The sequence below is a fragment of the Chiloscyllium plagiosum genome, unplaced genomic scaffold (assembly GCF_037043375.1).
Source record: "Chiloscyllium plagiosum isolate Xiang-an unplaced genomic scaffold, Cpla_swu_hap1 HiC_scaffold_6, whole genome shotgun sequence".
Lineage (NCBI taxonomy): Eukaryota > Metazoa > Chordata > Chondrichthyes > Orectolobiformes > Hemiscylliidae > Chiloscyllium > Chiloscyllium plagiosum.
In genome coordinates, this window is record NW_028270144.1 from 2,686,605 (window position 1) to 2,710,015 (window position 23,411).

General features: G+C 41.9%; 1 protein-coding gene across 1 annotated transcript in view; it reads right to left on the minus strand.

Annotated features, from left to right (window-relative positions):
• Positions 1-23,411, minus strand: part of LOC122550421 (matrix metalloproteinase-20-like) — an 82,707-nt gene that overhangs the window by 52,391 nt on the left and 6,905 nt on the right. The window contains exons 3-5 of the mRNA XM_087987851.1: positions 15,826-15,971; positions 14,758-14,883; positions 5,675-5,830 (exon numbers count right to left, since the gene is read on the minus strand). Coding sequence (XP_087843977.1) covers positions 5,675-5,830; positions 14,758-14,883; positions 15,826-15,971 — 428 coding nt within the window. The remainder of the gene's footprint in view (positions 1-5,674; positions 5,831-14,757; positions 14,884-15,825; positions 15,972-23,411) is intronic.

The following is a 23,411-nucleotide window of genomic DNA, read 5'->3' on the forward strand; positions in this document are numbered from 1 at the left end:
TTAACAACCCTGTCCACTTGGGTGGCCATTTTAAGGGATCTATGTACCTGCACACCAAGATCCCTCTGTTCCTCCACACTGCCAAGAGTCCTATCCTTAATCCTGTACTCAGCTTTCAAATTCGACCTTAAAAAATGTATCACCTCGCATTTATCCAGGTTGAACTCCATCTGCCACCTCTCAGCCCATCTCTGCATCCTATCAATGTCCCGCTGCAGCCTACAACAGTCCTCTATACTATCAACGACACCTCCAACCTTTGTGCCATCTGCAAACTTGCTGACCCATCCTTCAATCTCCTCATCCAAGTCATTAATAAAAATTACAAAGAGTAGAGGCCCAAGAACAGAGCCCTGTGGAACACCACTCGTCACTGACTTCCAGGCAGAATACTTTCCTTCCACTACCACTCGCTGTCTTCTGTCAACCAGCCAATTCTGTATCCAAACAGCTAAATTTCCCTGTATCCCATTCCTCCTGACCTTCTGAATGAGCCTACCATGGGAAACCTTATCAAATGCCTTGCTGAAGTCCATATACACCACATCCACCGCTCGACTCTCATCAACGTTTCTAGTAACATCCTCAAAGAACTCAATAAGATTTGTGAGGCATGACCTGCCCCTCACAAAGCCGTGCTGACTGCCTTTAATCAAGCCATGATCTTCCAGATGGTCATAAATCCTATCCCTCAGAATCCTTTCTAACACCTTGCAGATGACAGACGTGAGACTGACTGGTCTGTAATTGCCGGGGATTTCCCTATTTCCTTTCTTGAAGAGAGGAATTACATTTGCCTCTCTCCAGTCCTCAGGTACGACTCCAGTGGAGAGCGAGGATGCAAAGATCTTCGCAAGTGGCGAAGCAATCACATTTCTCACTTCCCAAAGCAGCCGAGGACAAATCTGGTCTGGCCCTGGCGACTTGTCAATCTTAATGTTTGTGAAAATCTTCAGCACACCAGCTTCCTCAATCTCTATTCATTCCAGCATGCACACCTGCTCCTCAATGGTTTTATTCACTACAAGGTCCTTTTCTTTAGTAAAGACAGAAGCAAAAAACTCAGTTATGGCTTCCCCTACCTCCTCAGACTCTATACACAAGTTCCCTATTCTATCCCCGATCGGCCCTACTCTTTCTTTGATCATTCTCTTATTCCTCACATACGTGTAAAATGCCTTTTGTTAAATACATAAATCATATTGATGAAAGTGTAGGGGCAAAGTTATACACCAAGCTTGTTAGCAAAAACAGAAGTTGCTGGAAAAGCTCAGCAGTTCTGGCAGCATCTGTGGAAGAAATCAAAGTTAACTCAGTTCTGAGGAAGGCTCACTGGATGCAAAATGTTAACTTTGATTTCTCTTCACAGATGCTGCCAGACCTTCTGTTTTTGCTAACAAGCTTGGTGTATAACTTTTGTTTTTGCTTCTGATTCACAGTATCCACAGTTCTTTTGGTTTTTACCAAGTTTGTTAGAGTGGTTGATAGTGAAGATGATGATTGTAGGTTACAGGAATGATTTTGAATGCAGGTGAGGTGAACAAAGTTAAAAACCACACTGTTTGGAAGCACTAGCTTTCGGAGCGCTGCTCCTTCACCAGGTGGTTGTGGAGTTCACAGTTGTAAGAATTCTGTGTTTTACGATCTTATACTCCACAACCACCTGATGACAGAGCAGTGCTCCGAAAGCTAGTGCTTCCAAATAAACTTTTTGGACTATTACCTGATGTTACAGAAAGATATCAATGGGTTGGTCAGATAGGCAGACCAATGCCAGATGGTACTTAATCCTCATAGGTGTGAGGTGATGCACTTTGGAAAAAGAAACAATTGAGGGAGTATTTAATGAATAATAGGACACTGGGTAACTCAGAGGAACAGAGGAGTCTTGGGGTAATTATTGACAGATCCCTGAAATTGGCAGAGCACATGAATTGGATAGTCAAGAAGGTAAATGGCATTTGCTTTTATCAGTCAGGACATCGAGTATAAGAGCAGGGAGGTAATGTTCGAGTTGTACAGAGCATTGGCCAGCCCACAGAGAGGGTACTGTGTGCAGTTCTGGTCACCTCACAACAGGAAAGATGTGATAGCACTGGAGAGGGTACAGAGGAGGTTCACCAGGATGTTGCCTGTGATGGAGACATTGAGGAATAAGGAGGGACTACATCAGTTTGGACAGTTTTCTTTAGAGCAGAGAAGACTGTGAAGGGGTGACATGATAGGTGTATAAGATTATGAGTGACAAGGACAGGGTGAATAGACAGCAGCAGTTCCCATAGGTTGAGGGGTCAATCATGAGAGGGCATAGTGTTAGGATAAGGGGCAGGAGATTCAGAGGGGATTTGGAAAGAAAATCTCTTCACGCAAAGAGTAGTGGGAACCTGAAATGCACTGCTTGGGAATGTAGTGGAGACTATAATTCTTAGAACCTTTAACAAATATTTGAATGAGTACTTCAAATATCATCACATTCAAAGCTATGGGACAAGTACAGAAAATTGGGGTTAGAACATTTTAATGATAGGTAAGTCAGTGCAGACTTGATAGACTGATTGATTGATTTGAATGACACGTGTATGGAGGTACAGTGAAAAGCTTTGTTTATGAGCAGTACAGGCAGATCATAGTCAGTAAGGATGCACCGAGGGGGCTTTTCTGCTCTGAATGAATCAATGAATCTATGAAACATTAATAGTTGTGGTGACAACAGTGATCCCTGCATAACTCTAGTAGTCACTAGCTGCCATCCTGAAAAAGACCCCTTTATCTTTTCTCTCTGCCTTCTGCCCGACAGTCAATCCTCTACCTCTGCCAATACCTTGCTCTTAACATCATGGGTTCTTGTCCTATTCAGCAGTATTCTGTGTGGCACCTTGTCAAAGGATTTCTGGAAATCCAAATAGATCATGCCCACTGTTCTCCTTTGTCTAACTTGCTTGTTACATTCCCCAGGAATTCTAACAGATTTGTCATGCTTAATCTTCTGTTTACAAAACCATGCTGACTCAGCCCTATTTTATTATACTCTTTCACAGGCGCTCAATGGTTAGCACTGCTGCCTCGCAGCGCCAGGTTTGATTCCAATCTCAGGTGACTGCTTGTGTGGAGTTTGTACATTCTCCCTGTGCCTGTATGGGTTTCCTCCGGGTGCTCCAGTTTCCTCCCACAGTCCAAAGATGTGCAGGTCAGGTGAATTGGCTGTGCTAAATTGCCTGTAGTGTTAGGTGCATTAGTCAGAGGGAAATGGGGCTGGGTGGGTTGCTCTGCTGAGGGTCGGTGTGGACTTGTTCGGCCAAAGGGCCTGTAGGGAATCTAATCTCATCTAATCATTCAAATATTCTGTGATCTTATCCTTCATTTTGGATTCTAAAACCTTCCCAGTGACCAAGGTCAGGCTAACTGGCTTGGAGTTTCCATCTCTTCTTAAACAGCCCTGCCACATCAGGTCCAAGTAATGAGCATCTTCAGCCAGAGATGATCTGATCACCTGTGTTTGAAGTTCAGCAGCCTTGCCGTTACTGAATGACCCCCACTATCAGTCCTGAGGAAAGGGAGAATGATTAGGGAAAGGGGCTTGGTTACCATTAACAGGATCTTAACCAAACCAGCCACAGAATATAATAGTTACAAGAACAGGTTGGGACTGGGAATTTTACAGGAAGTAAAATTTTTCCGCAATCCTCACATCCAGTCCACTATATGGATAGTAGAGTGTCAGGTATGTGATGGTACACTCCTCACTGGCCTGAATGAGTGCAGCTCCAACAATACTTGAGAAGTTCAACAGAATTCAGGATCAAGCAACTCATCTATCATCCTCGATACTCATTCCACCTAACACTGGTACACAATGGCAGATGTGTGTACTGTTTACACGCAACTTAACCACACTGTTTGAACAGCATATTTCAAATCTGTGCCCTTTATGATATAGAATGCCAAAACTATCAGGGTTACACTCTAACCTCCCCTTCAGATCACATGTTCTCCTGACTTCATCCTTGAGATTAGCCATGACCTCACTGAACAGTGGAACAGGTTCTAGGGGCTGAATGGCTTAATCTTGTTACAGAGTCATAGAGTCACAGCTGTAAAGCATGGAAACAGACCCTTCAGTCCAACCCGTCCATGCTGACCAGATATCCTAAATTAATCTAGTCCCATTTGCCAGCATTTGGTCCATATCCTTCTAAACCCTTCCTATTCATATGTCCTCCAAATGCCTTTAATTGCTGTAATTGTACTGGCCTCCACCACTTCCCCTGGTAGCTCATTCCACACACACAGGAAAGATTTACAAGAATGGTTACAGAGCTCAGCAAATTATGAGGAAATATTCATGCACTGATGATGTTCTCCGTAGAAATTATTAAAAGATTTGATAATGATATTGAAAATCACCATGAATTGAAATAGAGTAGGTAGAGACGATATCCCATGGCATGGGGGTCAAGAATGAGAAACTATTGAATTAAGGCAATTGCAAAAGAACCAAATGAAAGAAAAGAACATTTTTAGGCAATGATTGTTTAAGATTTGGACTGCAATGCTTGAGAGGGGGAAAATTCAATCATGGCTTCCCAAAGGGAATTGAGATAATGGTTTGAAAGAAAATATGTTACAGGATTACAAGGAAAGAATGGTGGGAAGGGGATATTGATGGGTGCGGGGAGGAGTAAGGAAGTGGGATAATTGGAATTGCTTCTACAGAATCTTGGAATGGTTATGAGAGGCTGAATCATCCTCTGCTGTGCTGTAAACATTCTCTGATTCTATGTAATTTCAGCTGGAAGCCCTGTACATGTTTCTCCCAACGCTCTGCATAAATTAGCTTGGGAAAGTTGACTAAAATCCCAGAAAAGAATGGCAATATGAAATGTTCTCATCGTTACTCCAAGGTTCCCACTGATCATCTCCTAAGGTTATGAAAAGACAATTTCATTAGGAGGACGGCCTATACCTGTTGGCCCAGTCAGAGATACTCACACCCCAAGAATGAATTTTTTAAAATCTCCACTACATATTTACTTATTTGTAATTTGAGAACTGCTATGGAAAGTACCCTCCAAAATATCATTAAAAAGTAAAATAAACTATCACAAAATCATGTCGAAGAATTTGGAGAAATGGCAAAATCTTGGTTGTGAACAGTTAAGCAGGTTTTAAAGATAGAGAGTGTAATGAAAAGGAAGACGTTCTTAAGAAGGCAGTGCCAGAATATAAAGGAAAACAATGCATCAGCTGAAAAGAATGGCATACGTAGGTCTCAGATGTACTCATTGACCTACTTTGACATCCAGTGAAGAAATCCATAATTTTAAAACTGTGTTCAACTTCCTTGATGGCCTTGACCTCTCTATCTTGGTGATCTCCTCCTACTCTGCAGTCTCCAACACACATGGTACTCTATTATATTGGTCCCTGAGATTTCCTGCTTTTAATACCTCTACTTCTGGCTCTCACCATGGCTTTAAGCGATGGGATTTTCTGCTGAAATCACTCTACAGGTAACCTGTCTTGCCTCTGTTCAGACAGTGCTCTTTGCTCAAGATTTTGGTCATCTGTGTTGATATTTCCTTAAGGATTAGTTGTCAAACTCTGTTTGATTATTCACCTGCTTAGCGATTTAAATTTAAATGCACTATATAAATACAGATCAATGCTGTTATACCATATAAAATCTGGATTCCTGCAATATCATCAAGCGAAAGCTGAAATGGATCTTTAAACATGTAGGTGGGAAACATCACAGCGGTTGAATCATTCGAATGACCAAGACCCAGAGAATGTCCAATTTCATGGGTGCCAACTATCTCCAAGTTGATTCCTAGAAAAACAACATTAAAACATTGTGTTCAAAGTTGGTCATAAATATGTGTCAATACTTTTATGTAATCTTACTTTGGCCCTTCAGAACAATAGAAATGGCTGGTGGCACACAGCAGTGCTGTGACCCTTTTTCAGAAAGGTAGACCCTTCTGTTGCCGGACATACTGAGTTTCTTCAGGCATTTCTGTTTTTGCTTCAGATTTCTAGCATCTGCAGTTCTGTGTTTTATTTTAGATTTTTGTCAATTATTTATGTCACTATTGAAATTGATTCTACAGATAAATAAATATGTAGTGAGGTTATTTTTGTTCATTCTAGGGATGTGGGCATCTCTGTCTGTGCCAGTATTTATTGCCCATCCCTAATTGCCCCAGAGAGCAGCTAAGAGGCAGATACATGGCTGTGGGTCTGAAATCACATGTAGGCCAGCCCAGGTAAGGATGGCAGATTTCCTTCACTAAAGGATATTAATGAACCAGATGGGGGTTTTATGACAATTGACAATGATTCCATTAGGTAAAAACAATGATTGCAGATGCTGGAAACCAGATTCTGGATCAGTGGTGCTGGAAGAGCACAGCAATTCAGGCAGCATCCGAGGACAGGCAAAATCGACGTTTCGGGCAAAAGCCCTTCATCAGGAATGATTCCTGATGAAGGGCTTTTGCCCGAAACGTCGATTTTGCCTGTCCTCGGATGCTGCCTGAATTGCTGTGCTCTTCCAGCACCAATGATTCCATTAGGCTAGATTTTAAAAGAATTTCAGAATGTTGTTGAGTTGATTTTCACCATAGTGGGATTTGAACCCAATCCTCCAGATCCTTAGCCTGTGGTTCTGCAATATCAGTGCAATGACAACATAACTGTGTAACCATCTCCTCCCAAGAGATTCCTGCCTTTCATCAAAGTGTTTCTTACAGGTTACAGCTTTATACTGTCTCAAAGCGTTTCAGTTTCAAACAGACCCCTAAATGATCACAAAAATGAAAACAAGTAAATGAATTACTTGATTTCCAGTGAAGCACATGTTGTGCTGTAAATCAAGTACCATATATACTTGTATAAAAGTCAATCTCGTGCAAAATTTGACCCCTAATTGTTGGCCAAAAAGTCTTGCATTTTCCATATATCTGGTGTAAAAAGTCGACCCTACTAGGAAACTGCATGTTCTGATTAACCCGCTTAAATGAAATCCCATTCATTCATCCATTCATACCAGTAACGCTACTTATTGGTCTTTGTTTACTATATCGCATCTCTATTCATTCATTCATTCATAAATCTCTTTAGCCGACTTGGTTTACTACACCACGTTTTGATTGATCCATTCATTCAGACCAGTACAAGTCTATTGGTACTTATTGCACTTTGTTCACTATGCATCCAAAAATTAATTTCGTTAAAAAGTTAATCATTTTAATTGTGCCATCGTATCTGAATAAAACTGAGATATATTAGCTACATATATCTTTAGTTCTTTAACAAATTTGTTACTATTGCTGAGCTTCGTAGCATATGAGAGGAAATGGGAGGGAAATGAATGAATTTAACAGGAAAGTTCAAGATGCTTACACATTCAGAATTTAATAAATGTTTCATTTTAAGTGTGCCATTATACCAGGCCATGATGATGTGGAACATTTTGCAGGATTTCAATGAATCTTTGACATGTTATATTTTCATACCGGTATGTATAAATAAAACTTCCTATCAGTAATTCATTCTTGTTTCTCTTGCTTTTATCCAGCAATTACCTTTACCATAATTCATTGTGTTTTTCTTTTTTCCTGGGATTAGCTGAGCGAACAAATTGACTTCTGCTAATAATACGGTATTTCAAACTGCAGCATGAATTTCAAAACTATTATCTGTGTATTAGTCGATCCTATAAATTGAACCTTTAAAAATAGTCTAAAGTATTCAACTTTTACTTGAGTATATATGATGAATCAAGGATACAGGTGCAGCACGGTGGCTCAGTGGTTAGCACTGCTGCCTCACAGTGCCAGGGACCAGATTTGATTCTACCCTCGGGTGACTGTCTGTGTTGAGTTTCCTCCCGCAGTCCAAAGAGGTGCAGGTTAGGTGGATTGGCCAATGGAAATGCAGGATTACATGGATGGGGTGAGTAGTGAGGAGGGGTTAATGTAGGTTTGGATGAGATGCTCTCTGGAGGGCTGAATGGCTTGCTTCCACCCTGCAGGAATTCTATGGTACTGGAAGATTATTCAATATTCAATAAGATAAATTTTCAGCTCCTTAACTTTGAATATAGAGTCTCAAGCAATTAATTCAATGCACTCATACGTTTCTAGCTGCTATGCACAGAAGAACTCGACTGCCTGGGAGAGAACAGGACAGGAACAGGCCCTTCAGTTCATCATGTGTGTGCTGACCATGATACCATTCCCAACCAATCCCATCTGCCTGCACATGCTCCATATCCCTCTATTCCCTGCTGGCTCATGTGACTGCCTAAATACCTATTAAATGTTGTTAACATATCTGCCTTTAGCACCTCCCCTGGCAGTGTATTATACTCTGTGCGTAAAACATGTGCCTCTCATATATCCTTTAAACTTTCCCCCTTTCACTTTAAACCTGCGCCCCCTAGTATCTGGGAAAAAGAATTATGATTATCCACTCTCGTGATTTGATATATTTCTGTCAGGTTGCTCCTCAGCCTCTAACAAAAGAAATCCAACCTTGTCCAACCTCTGCTTATAGCTAATGCACTCCAATCTTGGCAACATCCTGGTAAACCTCTTTTGTACTCTCTCCAAAGCCTTACATTTCTTCCTTTAGTGTGGTGACCAGAACTGCACATAATAGTCCAAATGTGGCCTGACTAAAGTCTTATACAATACTATATGTCTTCTTTACCACCTTCCAGGGAGCTGTGGCCTACAGCCCAACATTTCTCCCAGTGCTTCTCAGAGTCTGGCCATTTACTGTATATTTTCCTCTGCACATGATCTCCCAAAAGGCATAGCCCCACATTGGTCCAGATTAAACTCCATCTGCTATTTCTCCCTGAGCTTTTCAAATGATCTTTATATCTTGCAGATTTCTCCAACAACCTTCTTCACTATTCATAACTCAACCAATTTTCATGTCATCTGCAAACAGACTGCTGACATTTTCCTCCCAATTATTGTCATGAATTACAAACACCAGAGGTCCCAGCACTGATCCTCACAGAACACCACTGGTCACAGACCTCCAGTCAGAAAAGCTTCTCTACAACTACCCTCCGACTTCTATGAACAAGCTAATTTTGTATCCAATTTACTAACTCACTATGGATCCCTCAGGATGATGGTTTTCGGTTATCATGCCTAATGTGGAGTCTGCCTGAATGAAAAAAGTCTTTTAAATCAGGAATGAATGGGACCCACAATGTTATTTCCCATGGGATAAATGGAGCAAATTATCGAAGAATTACATCAGGAGTTAATTTTCTATCTCAGCTGCTTTCGGTCAAAATGTCTCCTAAGGACCAGCATTGAAGTTACTTTAGTGATTGAAATATGTTTTTTGTTCCTCAGTGCCAGTCCATGCTCTGCAGAATTGCCTAAGTTGTACAATTACTGTGGGTGTAGTGACTGACAAAGTGCAAAAGCACACAGAGCATAATGACATCAGATCATGTGGAATGGGATCCTTGATCTACAGGATTCCATGTAAGATGTCCTCTCTTACCATCCCCATGTCTATTCAATCCCTACGTCTGTTCACTAGTAAGAGTGTAGATATCATGTTATTGCATAATGGAATAGATAAGATACATTGGCAATTTGAGCCAGATGTGAGGACCATTGATGAGAAATCATGAGGGCCAACCCAGTGATTCAAACCCTGAAGTGGACAAAATACCTCAAATAAACCTCAGGGGTGGCAGTAGCTGGCCAGCAACGGATTTCAAGTTTGACTTAGGCACTGAGTTGTGGAATTGGAAAGCCTGTGCTGAGGCTGGAAACAACATGCAAGAAAGCCTAGAGTAAAGTGGGCAGTCTCCAACAGAAAGAAACCATTCAGTTGCAATAAGGAAAGTAACACCAAACAAAAGTACTTATAGAGTTAAGAAGAAATGAGTGCTCAGGAAATGGACTGATGGCAAATGTGTAAAGAAACAAGGCACATTCAAGGAAGATAGAAACAGGAATAGGATATTCATTGCCGTGAGCCAGTCCGTCCATTCAATAAGATCGTGGCTGATAGAGATGTACAGCATGGAAACAGACCCTTCAATCTAACTCATCCATGCTGACCAGATATCCTAACCTAATCTAGTCCCTTTCCCAGCACTTGGCCCATATTCCTCTAAACCCTTCCTATTCATATACCCATCTAGATGTATTTTAAATGTTGTAATTATTCCAGCCTCCACCACTTCCTCTGGCAGCTGTCTGTGGCCTAACTCCATAAACTTCTCTTTGGCCCACATCCTTAATACGTTTGCTTATCTAAACATTATCTGTCTTAGATTTAAAATTAACAACTGATCCATTATTGACTACCATTTATGGAAGAGAGTTCCAAACTCTCCCACCCTTTGTGTGTGGAAATGCTTCCTAACATCTCTCCTGAATGGTCTGGCCCTAACTCTCAGACTATGCCCCTAGTTCTAGAATCCCTGATGGAAATAGTTTATTTTTATCCTGTTAATATCTTGAAGACTTTGGTCAAATCACCACTTAACCTTCTAAATTTGAGAGAAAACAGGCCTAGTTTGTCTAATCTTTTCAAATATCTTAACTCGTGAAATCCAAGTATCATTCTTGTGAATCTATATTGTATTACCTCACGGCCAATATATCCTTTCCGAGGTATGGTGCCAAGATCTGCTCACAATACTCCCAAATGGTGCCTACCCAGGATTTAGTATAGCTGCATCATAATTTATGCATCCTCTACTCCATTCCTCTAGATATAAAGACCAGTATTCATTAGCTTTCTTGACTATTTCCTGCACCTGTTCATGGCATCTTAAGAATCTATTCACTGGATCCCTCCAGGTCTTTTTGGTCATCCATTGTGTTGATGATGTCACTTTAAAAAGGTTATTCCGTCCTTAGTTTTTTTTGAAGAAAGGTCGTAAAGGCAGAGGTGTAACAATGGAATGGGAGTGGCCAGTTTAACAATGGAAGGGGAGTGGCCAGTTTAACAATGGAAGGGGATTGGTCAGTTTAACAATGGAAGGGGAGTGGCCAGTTTAACAATGGAAGGGGATTGGTCAGTTTAACAATGGAAGGGGAGTGACCAGTTTTCCCAGCTCAGGTTTGTTCTCATTTAGCTGCAGCAGTCACAAGATGTGAGTCCAGGGGGGTTGCAATCTTCAGTTAGGAACTCCTCTGACCTTCTTCTGAAATCTCTTTGGAAGTTGTTCCCTGTCAGAATCTGTGTTTGAATTTACCTTTTTACCAACGGGTGTGTTTATGGGATGTTACTGTGTTGGAACAGTTAATTAGTAACAGTTACTGTATCAAGTCAGTTAAGTTTTCCAATAGTTCAGTTATTCTAAATTCCGATCTTTTTTCTTGTTTCAGCTGTAGTGCTTAAATAAATTCTGTTTTGCTTAAAGCTGAGTGGTTTGACCAGCTGCATCCCACCTGGAATATCCACATCACATCTACCTTTAAAATAAGAAAATGTTAGGGTATAGGCTAACTTATTAAACTATATGGAAGGGATCTAGCCTGGTCCACAACACTTGTATTTACACCATCATACTATTTCGAAAGTACACAGCTTTATCCTTTCTGTGTCCAAAATGGATAATCTTACATTAGTTTATGTTGAAACCCATCTGCCCCAGTTTTGCCTATCCACCCCGTCTATCAGTGTTCCTTTGTAATTTTGTGGCAAAGAACTCCACAGCAGTGAGCAAAAGTCAAATTTACAGAGTTGTGAAAACAAAAAGACAGAAACCAGATTGATGCTGGTTAATACCATATACTGAAACAGATAAAGAGTATCAATGAGGTATTTTGCTGGTAGCAGGTTTTGAGAAGATTGAGGTTAAGGTTCTGAAAGTAAGTTTGCTCACTGAGCTGGAAGGTTCATTTTCAGACATTTCATCACCAAACTAGGTATCATCTTCAGTGAGCCTCCTGTGAAGGACTGGTGGTCTGGCCTGCTTTCTATTTGTGTGTTAAGGTTACTTTGGGTTAGTGATGTCATTTCTTGTGGTGACATCATTTCCTACTCTTTTTCTCAAGGGGTAGTAAATGGGATCCAAGTCAATGTTTGTTGATAGAGTTGCAGTTGGAATGCCATGCTTCTAGGAATGCTCACAAGTGTCTCTGTTTGGCTTGTCGTAGGATGGATGTGTTGTCCCAGTTGGAGTGGTGTCCTTCCTCATCTGTATGTAAGGATACTAGTGAGAGTGGGTCATGTCTTTTTGTGGCTAGTTGATGTTCATGTATCCTGGTGGCTAGTTTTCTGCCTGTTTGTTCAATATAGTGGTTGTAACAGTTCTTGCAAGGTATTTTGTAAATGACATTAGTTTTGCTTGTTGTCTATATAGGGTCTTTCAAGTTCATTAGTTACTGTTTTAGTGTGTTGGGGGGTTTTGTGGGCTACCATGATGCCAAGATGTCTGAGTAGTCTGGTAATCATTTCAGAGATGTCTTTGGTGTAGGAGAGGGTTTCCGGACATGTTTCATTTGCTTGTTTGGGTTTGTTGCTGAGAAATCAGCGGACTGTGTTCATTGGGTACCTGTTCTTTTTGATAACACAGTACAGGTGATTTTCCTCTGCTCTCCATCGTTCCTCTGTGCTGCAGTGTGTGATGGCTCATTGAAATAATGTTCTAATGCAGCTTCGTTTGGGGATGTTGGGATGATTGCTTCTGTAGTTAAATGTGTTGTTTTCCTGTAGACTCTGGTTTGAAGTTCCCCATTGGCTGTTCGCTTTACTGTGACATCTAGGAATGGCAGTTTGTTGTTGTTTTCCTCCTCTTTAGTGAATTTTAAGCCAGTAAGGGTATTATTGATGGTCTTGAAGGTTTCCTCAAATTTGTTTCGTTTAGTGATGACAAAGGTGTCATCCATATAGTGGACCAAAGTTTGGGTTGGATGGTTGGCAGAGCTGTTTGTTCGAGTCTCTGCATTACTGCCTCTGCTAAGAACTCTGATATCTGAGATCCCAAGGGTGTTCCGTTGGTTTGTCTGTAGGTTTTGTTGTTGAAGGTGAAGTGGGCGGTAAGGCATAGGTCCACAAGCTTGACAATACTGGCCTTGCTGATGAAGTTGGTGGTGTTTGGTGTATGGGTCTTCTAATAGGGTAGTCAGTGTTTCCTTGGCCAAGTTAATGTTGATGGATGTGAACAGGGCTGTTACATCAAAGGAGATCATTATTTCATCCTCTTCTGTCTTGGTGTCTTTGACATTCTTCAGGAATTCTTGGGTGGAGTGGATGGAGTGTCTTCTACTAAGCGGTTTAGTCTTTGGTGTAGCTCCTTGGCTAATCTGTAAGTTGGTGTTCCAGGTTGTGAGACTATGGGTCTGAGGGGGGCTCCTGGTTTGTGAATTTTGGGTAATCCGTAGAAGCGTGGTGTGTTGGATCCATCAGGTTTCATTTTCTGGAAGTCAGTCGTATTTATTTCTCCAGATTTCTGAAGGTTTTTCAGTAGGGCTGTGATTTGGTTCTATAGTTGTGGGGTCGGGTCTATCGCCACTTGTTGGTAAGTGTTGGTATCTGCATGTAGTGCGTTCACGTTTTCAAGGTCGTCTCTTAGATTTAAAATGACTGTCATCCCCAAGAAAAAGAGCAGGAAATGATGTCACCACAGGAAATGATGTCACAGGCTCAACAAAACCTACACACATAAATAGAAAGAGGGCTATTCCACCAGTGATTCATCTGGAGGCTCACTGATTATATAACCCAGTATGGTGATAAAATATCTGAAAATGAACCTTCCAGCTCAGCGAGAAAACCTACATCCAGTATTTTGCCATTGGGCAATCTAGAAAGAGGGGACACAATTTAAAAATTAAGGAGGATGTCTCTTAGGTTTGAGATGAGGAGAATTTATTTTGCTCAGTGGACTGTGAACCTTAAGGATTCTGTACCACAAGGGGAATATGGAAGCTTATTCTTTGAGTATATTTAAGGTAGAGATTGGTAGCTCACTGATTACCATGGTGTACAAGGTCATGAGGAGGGGTGGGTAAAAGGTTTTTGTGTGTTTGATCAGCCATGATCCTATTGAATGATGGGATAGGCTCAATGGGCTGCATGGCCTCTTCCAGTTCCGATATTTCCTCTGCTCATAAAACCACAGAGCCCATCAATGGCCATATGCTGAGAGTGAATCTATAAACTTTATCTGGGCACCTATCCGAAGCGATTCTTGCATGGATAGGTCATTACTGATCTAGCTGCTTGCATTAGCAATTCCCACGCTGCATAAGCTGGTATCCTGAACTCCAGCCTCTATCCTCGAATTTGTACTTGGACCATTTTGAACTCTGCAGGCTGATTGTTATTTTTCCTTTAAATTCACTCGCCATGTAATTGTGTGAATTGAGGGTAAATTTTGGGGAAATGTGATCCCACTGCAGAGTCTGGCCCTGAAGAGAACAGACTGTGACATTTAATCAACTCAAAAATGAAGGGTTACGTCAGTAATTTGTTGACACAGTATTCAAAATCAAGTTTCCAGCTCAGACAATCTTAGGTTTATTTGTTGCTTAAGCATAATTCGATGGTAGTGAGAAATAAGTCATCAGTCAGTATGATTATTCCATTATTGAATGTTTCAAACTCATTCTTGTAACAAACAACAGTATTGTGCCCCTCAGCTACCTCAAACACAACTCTCAAAGATATCTGAACAGCAGCAGCTGCTGTTTACCATTATCCAAGACTACAGCAACTTCACTCAGTGTGCTTCAAGTAAGGATGAAAACCATTTACCATTACTTCCTGTTACCCACGGCTCATCCTCATCGAAATGAATATCACCTCCAAGGTCTGGTCCAGGAGCAAAGGCATGAGCCAGAACCCCATTCAGTCCATCAAAAGGAAATCCATCACCATGATCTAGCAAAAGGTATTGAACAAATATGTTAGGAAAGGATTATTTCTAGCTAAGGAAGAAAACAGATCAGTATTTGTTTGAAGCATGAAACAAAACAGAACAATACTGTTAAAACAATTGACTGATCATATAAACCTAATTTTTCCATCATATTTATTTTATTCATTAAAATTGAATTTATCGGCTGTCCAGCTGGGATTTGAATACAGGACCTTAATTTTATTCTGTAGGCACGACATCCCTGTCACTATGTCTACTTGGCCAGTTCACCCTGCAACCATTCAACAACCGTTGAGTTGTTCATTGATTTGAGGCAGGTCTTTTGTCTCATTCCAACTGGAAATCCTGCCTCTAAGAGAAGCCATCAATCAAATTGCCAGCAGTACCATCAGATACTGTTCAGACTAAACCTGCCCCAGTGGAGCAAGTCAGCAATGAAAGCCAGACTGAGAGGTGACTCCTGGGTCCCCCTGCTCCCATCGAGGGAAGCATTAGAAAGGGACAGAAGCCTTAAGAAAGGAGTCAGACTCTTCTGCCCAGCGGCCACCAGAACTCCAGGTCCCATCTGATGTTCTGAAAAATTGGCATTGGAAGGAAGAGGTCCTTAAGTGGTCATTAATTGACAGATTAAAGGTAACATTGGCACAGGAGTGCTCACACTGACTGCAGCTACTTTTCAGCTGCTGTGGCATCCCACCAGCCTGCCAACAACGCCCCAAGGGCAGGGGGTGATGGCACAGAGGGGATGGAGGAGCTGTAGTTTTGAAGTCATTGTTCTGGGATTCCTGATTCCTTGTACATTAACATCATCAATAATACTTAATCGTACACCTATGCACTTGGTTACAGATACTGACTGGTCCACGAAGTAACTCAAGAACGTCTGTACTAATGTCAGAGTTCCAGCATTTGCAGTTGTTAGTTTTAATGTTATTTGAACATACCTTCTGCAGCAAAGAAAATTTCAATATCTGACATGGTATCTATCTTTGTAAATGTTAACACAGTAACATTGCTCCAATGTTCGAAAGCTCGCTTCAAAATTTTATCCACAGTGGCATTTGGCAAGTCGGATGTATATTGCAGTACTCTGTGAGAAGATAAATTAAAACATATCACTAATTTTTAAACATTTTGAAAAGATTATGCTGATCACATGTTTTGGAGATCAATGTTTGCTCTTCTGAAAGCACAGCATACCACCTGCTCCAATCACATTGAGTCATTGAGTCAGAAACAGACTCTTTGGTCAAATTCATCCATGCCAACCAGATATCCAAAATAATTCTAGTCCCATTTGCCAGCCCTTGGCCCATATTGCTCTAAACCCTTCATAATCATATGCCATCCAGATGCCTCTTAAATGTTGCAATTGTCCCAGCCTCCTCCACTTCCCCAGGCAGCTCATTCCATACACGTACCACCCTCTACATGAAAAGGCTGATCTTTAGGTCCCTTTTAAATCTTTCTCCTCTCACCCTAAACCTATGCTCTTGAGTTTTGGGCTCCCCAACTCCAGGGAAAAAACCTTGGCTACTTACCCTCTCCATGCCCCTCATGATTTTATAAACTTCTATAAGGTCACCCCTCAGCCTCCGACGCTCCAGGGAAAACAGCCCCAACCTGTTCAGCCTCTCCCTGTAGCTCAAATCGTCCAACCCTGGCAACATCCTTGGAATCTTTTCTTAACCCTTTCCAGTTTCACAACATCCTTCCCAGAGGAGGGAGGTCAGAATTGCACACAATATTCCAAAAGTGGCCTAACCAATGTCCTGTACAGCCACAACATGACCTTCTGACTCCGATACTCAATGCACTGACCAATAAAAGAAAGCATATCAAACGTCTTCTTCACTACCCTGTCTATTTGAGACTCCACTTTCAAAGAACTATGAACCTGCACTCCACGTTCTCTTGGTTCAGCAACACTCCCCAGAACTATACCATTAAGTATAAAAGTCCTGCTCTGATTTGCCTTTCCAAAATGCAGCACCTCACATTTATCTAAACAATCTAAACTTGTGACACATGCTCGCACCCTAATATTAACGGGGCTGATCAGGTGACCAATTGTAAGGGGAACACAATAGGAGTCACTGAGCAAGAACACAAAAAGAATTCTGACAAGGGACCCCATTCTTGATTTCCTTCATTTGTTGAGCTCACGAGCATGTACCTTAAAGGACAAGTCAGCAAATGGAGTATGCAGATTCAGCAGAAGCACTTGGTAAATGCATCTCAGAATGTGACAAGCAGCATTTCGATGAAATCAGTCCATATTTGTACCATGTTGGGTAATTGATTAAGTTACTGAATCCTGTGCAAATCTAAATCTTCTACATCAGATCCTTAGAGCTAAGGAACTAATCTCATGCATAGCACCCTTATGGGGTATGGTAGACCAATATGACACTGCTTATAACCCAGAAGTTGTCAGATCATTAATTATCCATTCGACATTAGGAAATTTAACTCAATGCATCTGATCATTTGTGGGCCAAGATATGAAAATGGATTGCTGTAACATTGCAGTTGGTTCACTGAAGTTTGTCATTCCTACCAACCATAATCTGTATGTGACTGCAATCTCACACGAGATATGATTGACCATATTTGGGTGAATGCGAACTCTCTTTCCTGAGGATTCATTCTGGAGTATAGTGACCTCATAGCCACTGATAAAGATTGAGGAAACCTGAAAACTAGTACATTATATTTCTAAATGCTGGATTGCAAGGATTGGGAGATCTTGAAATCTGTGTTGAGCGATATAATATAGCTATGGTACACAGATGGCAGGAGGATGTAACTGCTGCTGAAGGAGGTGTGAAGACTGAGAAGATTACAAATGAGGAACCTCAGGCACTCAGCAACTGTCTACAGTTACAAGGTTCTTGTGTGGATGGGAGCAAGGACTATAGAGACGATGGACAAAATGATCACAGCACCTTCAATTTGGGGGAGTAAATGGGAATGTTGTTCCGGTAATGGGTTTTTATAATTCATGGAATGGATACTATGTTCTGGAGATATGAGCAGAATCCTGAAGACTGGTGCTGGGTTTAAGGACCTCCTTGAAGCTGCAGCTGAATCTTGTGCGGTGAGGACGGTGAGACCCCATCCAGAGTGAGATTCAGCTCGAGTGTGTATTGTTTGGGGAATTTGGTAGTAATGTGGGAATTTGGTGCAGTGGGAAACAAGGTGCTTTTTGCTTGCTGTTTTGGTTTGGGTCATACCTTCTAAGATTTTTTAACAGGAGAATTAGGGGCCCTGCACAAGAGTGACATCACAGGTAAACAGTAAGTTCATTGGTTGGTCATAGCCACTAACTTGACTATTAACAGATACTTTTAGATTGAAGGTAAATATTTACAGGTTACAAACCAAAAGACTACTACAAGGCTTTTAACAATCAAATTAAGAACAAATCATTAGAATAGAGATGCCAGGCCAGGCAATGAGTTGGAAGCGCATGATGTTGGAGCTGGTGAACCTCACTGTGGCCAGAGTGACCACATCAGGAGCAAGTGTTGGTTACTCAGGGAGCTCTGTACATGAGCCTGAGTCTGAGATTTGAATTGTACCACACATCAGTGAGGAGAAGAGTCACCTGGACACTGTGTTTCAGGAGGCAGTCACTCGCCTTAGATTATCTTGTAATTCAGTGAGCGGGCAGGGACAGGAGGGTGTGCCTATGAGCAAGACAGGTAGAGAGATCCAGGAGGTTTGAGATTCTTGCTCCCTGTGGGGATGAACAAACAGACCATAGCATTGCAGTACAGGGAGTCATTCAAGAGTGGGGAGAAAAGAGAAATGTAATTGTAATTGGGATATCTATAAAATCAGGGAAATAGACATTGTTCTGTGTAGCTGGCATTGAGATTTTCCAGGCGGCCTTGCCTCGTGCCCAGGTTCAGGATATCCCAGCTGGGCTGCAGAGGAACTGTGAGAGGGAGGGGAAAGATCCAGCTGTCATGGTCCATGTGGATACCAACGACATCAGTAGAAAGTGGAAAGAGGTTCTGCAGAGGGAATATGAGAAGCTTGGGGCTAAATGTTTAAAAATAGCCAAACCAAAAAGGTAGTAATCTCTGGATTACTATCTGTGTCATGAGCAATTTGCCACAGAGTAACAAGACTAATGAGGTAAACACATAAGTTTAAGGTTGATGTGGGAGAAACCACTTCAAATTCATGGAATATTGGCACCAGTACCTGGGGAAGGAGGGAGTTATTCCAATGGGACAGACTCCACACTGGGACCAGAGTCCTGGGGAATCACATTCCTAGGACTGCAGCTAGGGCTTCACTAATTAGAAGGGAGATAAGCAAAAGAGAAGAAATGATAGACCAGGCAATGGGAAGAGTTTCGAGTCCATTATTAAGGATGAGGTTGTGGAGTACTTAGAAGTGCACCATAAAATAGGGTGGAGTCAGCAAGGCTTTGCGGAGTGGAGGTCATGCCTGACACATCTGTTTGAATCCTTTGAGGAGGAAATGAGCGCGTTTGACAAAGGAGAGTCAATGGACACGATCTATTTAGATTTCCAGCAGGTCTTTGATGATCTGCCACAAAGGAACTGACAATATTGTTGATACATTTGCAGATCACACAAAGATAGAATATAGAATATATAGAACATATAGAACATAAAACATACAGAACATAAAACATACAGAACATAGAAAAGTGTAGCACAGTACAGGCCCTCCAGCCCACAATGTTGTGTTGACTTTTATCCTACTCTATGATCAAACCAATCTACATACCCTTCATTTTATGATCATCCATGTGCCTATCCAAGAGTCGCTTACACGTCCCTCATATATCTGAGTCTACTACCACTGCTGGCAGTGCATTCCACACACACCCACCATTCTCTGTGTAAAGAACCAACCTCTGACATCTCCCCTAAACCTTCCTCAAATTCACGTAAAATTATGACTCCTTGTGATAGCCAATTCTGCCATGGGAAAAAGTCTTTGGCTATCCACTCTATCAATGCCTCTGATAATCTTGTACACCTCTATCAAGTCACCTCTTATCCTTCTTCACTTCAATGAGAAAAGCCCTAGCTCCCTCAGCCTTTCTTCATAAGACATGCCCTCCAGTCCAAACAGCATCCTGGGAAATCGCCTCTGCACCCTCTCTAAAGCTTCCACATCTTTCCTTACATGAGGTGACCAGGACTGAACACAATATTCCAAATGTGGTCTAACCAGGACTCTATAGAGCTGTAGCATAACATCGCAGCTGTTAAACTCAATCCCCCGCTAATTAAAGCCAACACACCAAACACCTTCTTAACAACCCTATCAACCTGGGTGACAACTTTGATGGATCTATGGACATGGACTCCAAGATTCCTCCGTTCCTCTACACGGGCAAGAAGCCTGCCTTTAACCCTGTATTCTGCACTCAAGTTCAACCTTCCAAAGTGAATGACTTCACACTTTTCCAGGTTGAACTCCATCTGTAACTTCTCAGCCCAGCTCTGCATCCTGTCAGTATCCCGTTGCAGCCTACAACAGCCCTCCACATTATACACCACTCCAGCAACCTTCATGTCATCGGCAAACTTACTAACCCACCCATCCACTTCCTCTTCCAAGTCATTTATAACAATCACAAAGAGCAGAGGTCCCAGAACTGATTCCTGCGGAACACCACTGGTCACTGAGCTCCAAGGCTGAATACTTTCCATCTGCCACCATCCTCTATGTCTTCTATGGGCCAGCCAATTCTGTATCCAGACAGACAGTATCCCTGTATCCCAGGCCTCCTTACTTTCTGAATGAGCCTACCATTGGGAACCTTTCAAATGCCTCGCTAAAATCCATGTACACCACATCCACTCTCTACCTTCGTCAATGTGCTTTGTCATCACCCTCAAAGCTTTCAATAAGGTTTGTGAGGCATGACCTGCCCATCACAAAGCCATGCTGACTATCTCTAATCAAACTGTTTCTCAAAATCCTCTCCAATAATTTGCGCACCAGTGACAAAAGATTGACTAGTCCATAGTTCCCAGGATTATCCCTATTCCCTTTCTTGAACAAAGGAATAACATTTGCCACCCTCCAATCATCTGGTACTACTCCAGTGGACAGTGAGAATGCAAAGACCATCGCCAAAGGAGCAGCAATCTCTTTCCTCACTTCCTGTAGTAATCTTGGGTATATCCCATCTGGCCCAGGGGATTTATCTATCCTTATGTTTTTCAAACTTTTCAGAACATTCTTCTTCCTAACATCAAACTGTTAGAGCGTATCAGTCTGTTTCATGCTGTCCTCATTCACAATCTCATTAGCCTCATCGGGTCACCCTGACCTCCTGCATTCCAGTGAAAACCAACCCAGTCTATCCATCCTTTCTTCATAGCTAAAATCCCCCATACCAGGCAACATCCTGGTAAAACTTTCCTGTACCCTCTCCAAAACATCCACACCCTTCTGGTAATGTGGTGACCAGAACTGTACACAATATTCCAAGCATGGCCTAATTAAAGTTCTATAAAGCTGCAGCATCACTTGTCTATCCTTATACTCAATGCCCCTTCTAATGAAGGCAAGCATTCTATAAGCCTTTTTTACTCCTTTATCTACCTACGCAGTCACCTTCAGTGATCTGTGAACCTGCACACCCAGATCCCTCTGCATATACTCCTGAGAGTTCTGCCATTCACTGTATAATTGCCACCCATACTTGACCTTCTAAAATACATCACCTCATATTTTTCTGGATTAAACTCTATTTGCTATTTTTCTGCCCATGCCTTCAACTGATCTATAGCCTGCGGTATCCTTTGACAATCCTCCTCACTATCCACACCTTCACCAATCTTTGTATCATCAGCAAACTTATTAATTAGATCAGTTACATTTTCCTCAAAATCATTTATGTAGATCATGAATAGCAGAGGTCCCAGCTCTGATTCCTGTGGGACACCTCTAGTCACAGCCCTCCATTCTGAAAAGCATCTTTCCACCGCTACCCTCTGTCTCCCATGACTAAATCTGTTCTTCTGTATCCATCTTGCCAGCTTAGTCTGATACCATGTGACTTCACCTTTTGTACCAGTCTGCCATGAGGGGACCTTGTCAAAGGCTTTACTGAAGTCCATGTAGAGCACATCAACTGCTTTTCCCTCATCAATCTTCATCACCTCCTCAAAACCACCATCAAGTTAATGAGGCACAACCTCCCCTCATGAAACCATGCTGTCTATCGCTAATAAGTTAATTTGCTTCTAAATACGTAGAGACCTTGTCCCTGAGAATCTTTTCCAAGAATTTCCGTACCACCGACATTAGACTCCAGAATTATTGCTGTTACTCTTCTTAAACAATGGGACAGCACTGGCTATTCTCCAGTCCTCTGGCACCTTACCTGTGGTCAGACAGGATACAAAGAGGATACAAAGATGTCTGTAAATGCTCCAGCAATTTGTGCTCTTGCCTCCTTCAATATTCTGGGAGTGTCCCATCAGGACCTGGGGACTTATTTACCTGAATTTTTTTTTAAGATGCATAACACCACTTCATTTTTAATAGCAACTTGGTTTAGAAATTCAACAGCCCATTTTTTGAGATCGTCCGCCACCAATTCCTGCTCTTAGTGAATCCCAACACATAATATTTGTTTAGGACTTCCTCTTCCACTTCTGGCTCCACACACAGATTCCCTTCTTTGTCCTTGAGTGGGCCAACCCTTTCCCTGGCTACCCTTTTGCTTTTTATATCCATATAAAAAGCCTTGGGATTCTCCTTTATCCTGTTTTCTAATGCCTTTTCATGACCCTTTTTAGCCCTCCTAATTCCTTGTTTAAGTTCTTTCTTACTTTACTTATTATACTTCAAGGACTTCATCAATTCCCATTCTCCTAGACCTTACATATGATTATTTTGTCTTTTTGACCAAGATCATAAAATCCCTGGTAGTCTAGGGTTCATATAACTTACCATACCCATCCTTAATTCTCACAAGAACATGCTGCTTCTGACCCCTCATCAAGTATTCCATCTGTGCTCTAACTCATACCTTGTATAATTTGAGCAAGGCCTCCCTATTTTTATAGTCCATTCCCTTTGAAATAAAGACCAATATTCTTAGTTTATTAGATTAGATTAGATTACATTACATTACATTACAGTGTGGAAACAGGCCCTTCGGCCCAACAAGTCCACACCGACCCGCCGAAGCGAAACCCACCCATACCCCTACATTTACCCCTTACCTAACACTACGGGCAATTTAGCATGGCCAATTCACCTGACCCTGCACATCTTTTGGACTGTGGGAGGAAACCGGAGCACCCGGAGGAAACCCACGCAGACACGGGGAGAACGTGCAAACTCCACACAGTCAGTCGCCTGAGGCGGGAATTGAACCCGGGTCTCAGGCGCTGTGAGGCAGCAGTGCTAACCACTGTGCCACTGTGCCACCGTGCCGCTCACTTTATTCTTTACTTTTCCATTGCTGTATAGTGTGGGGTGATGGAGCCAGGCTCATTCTCAGCTCAGTCTGCAG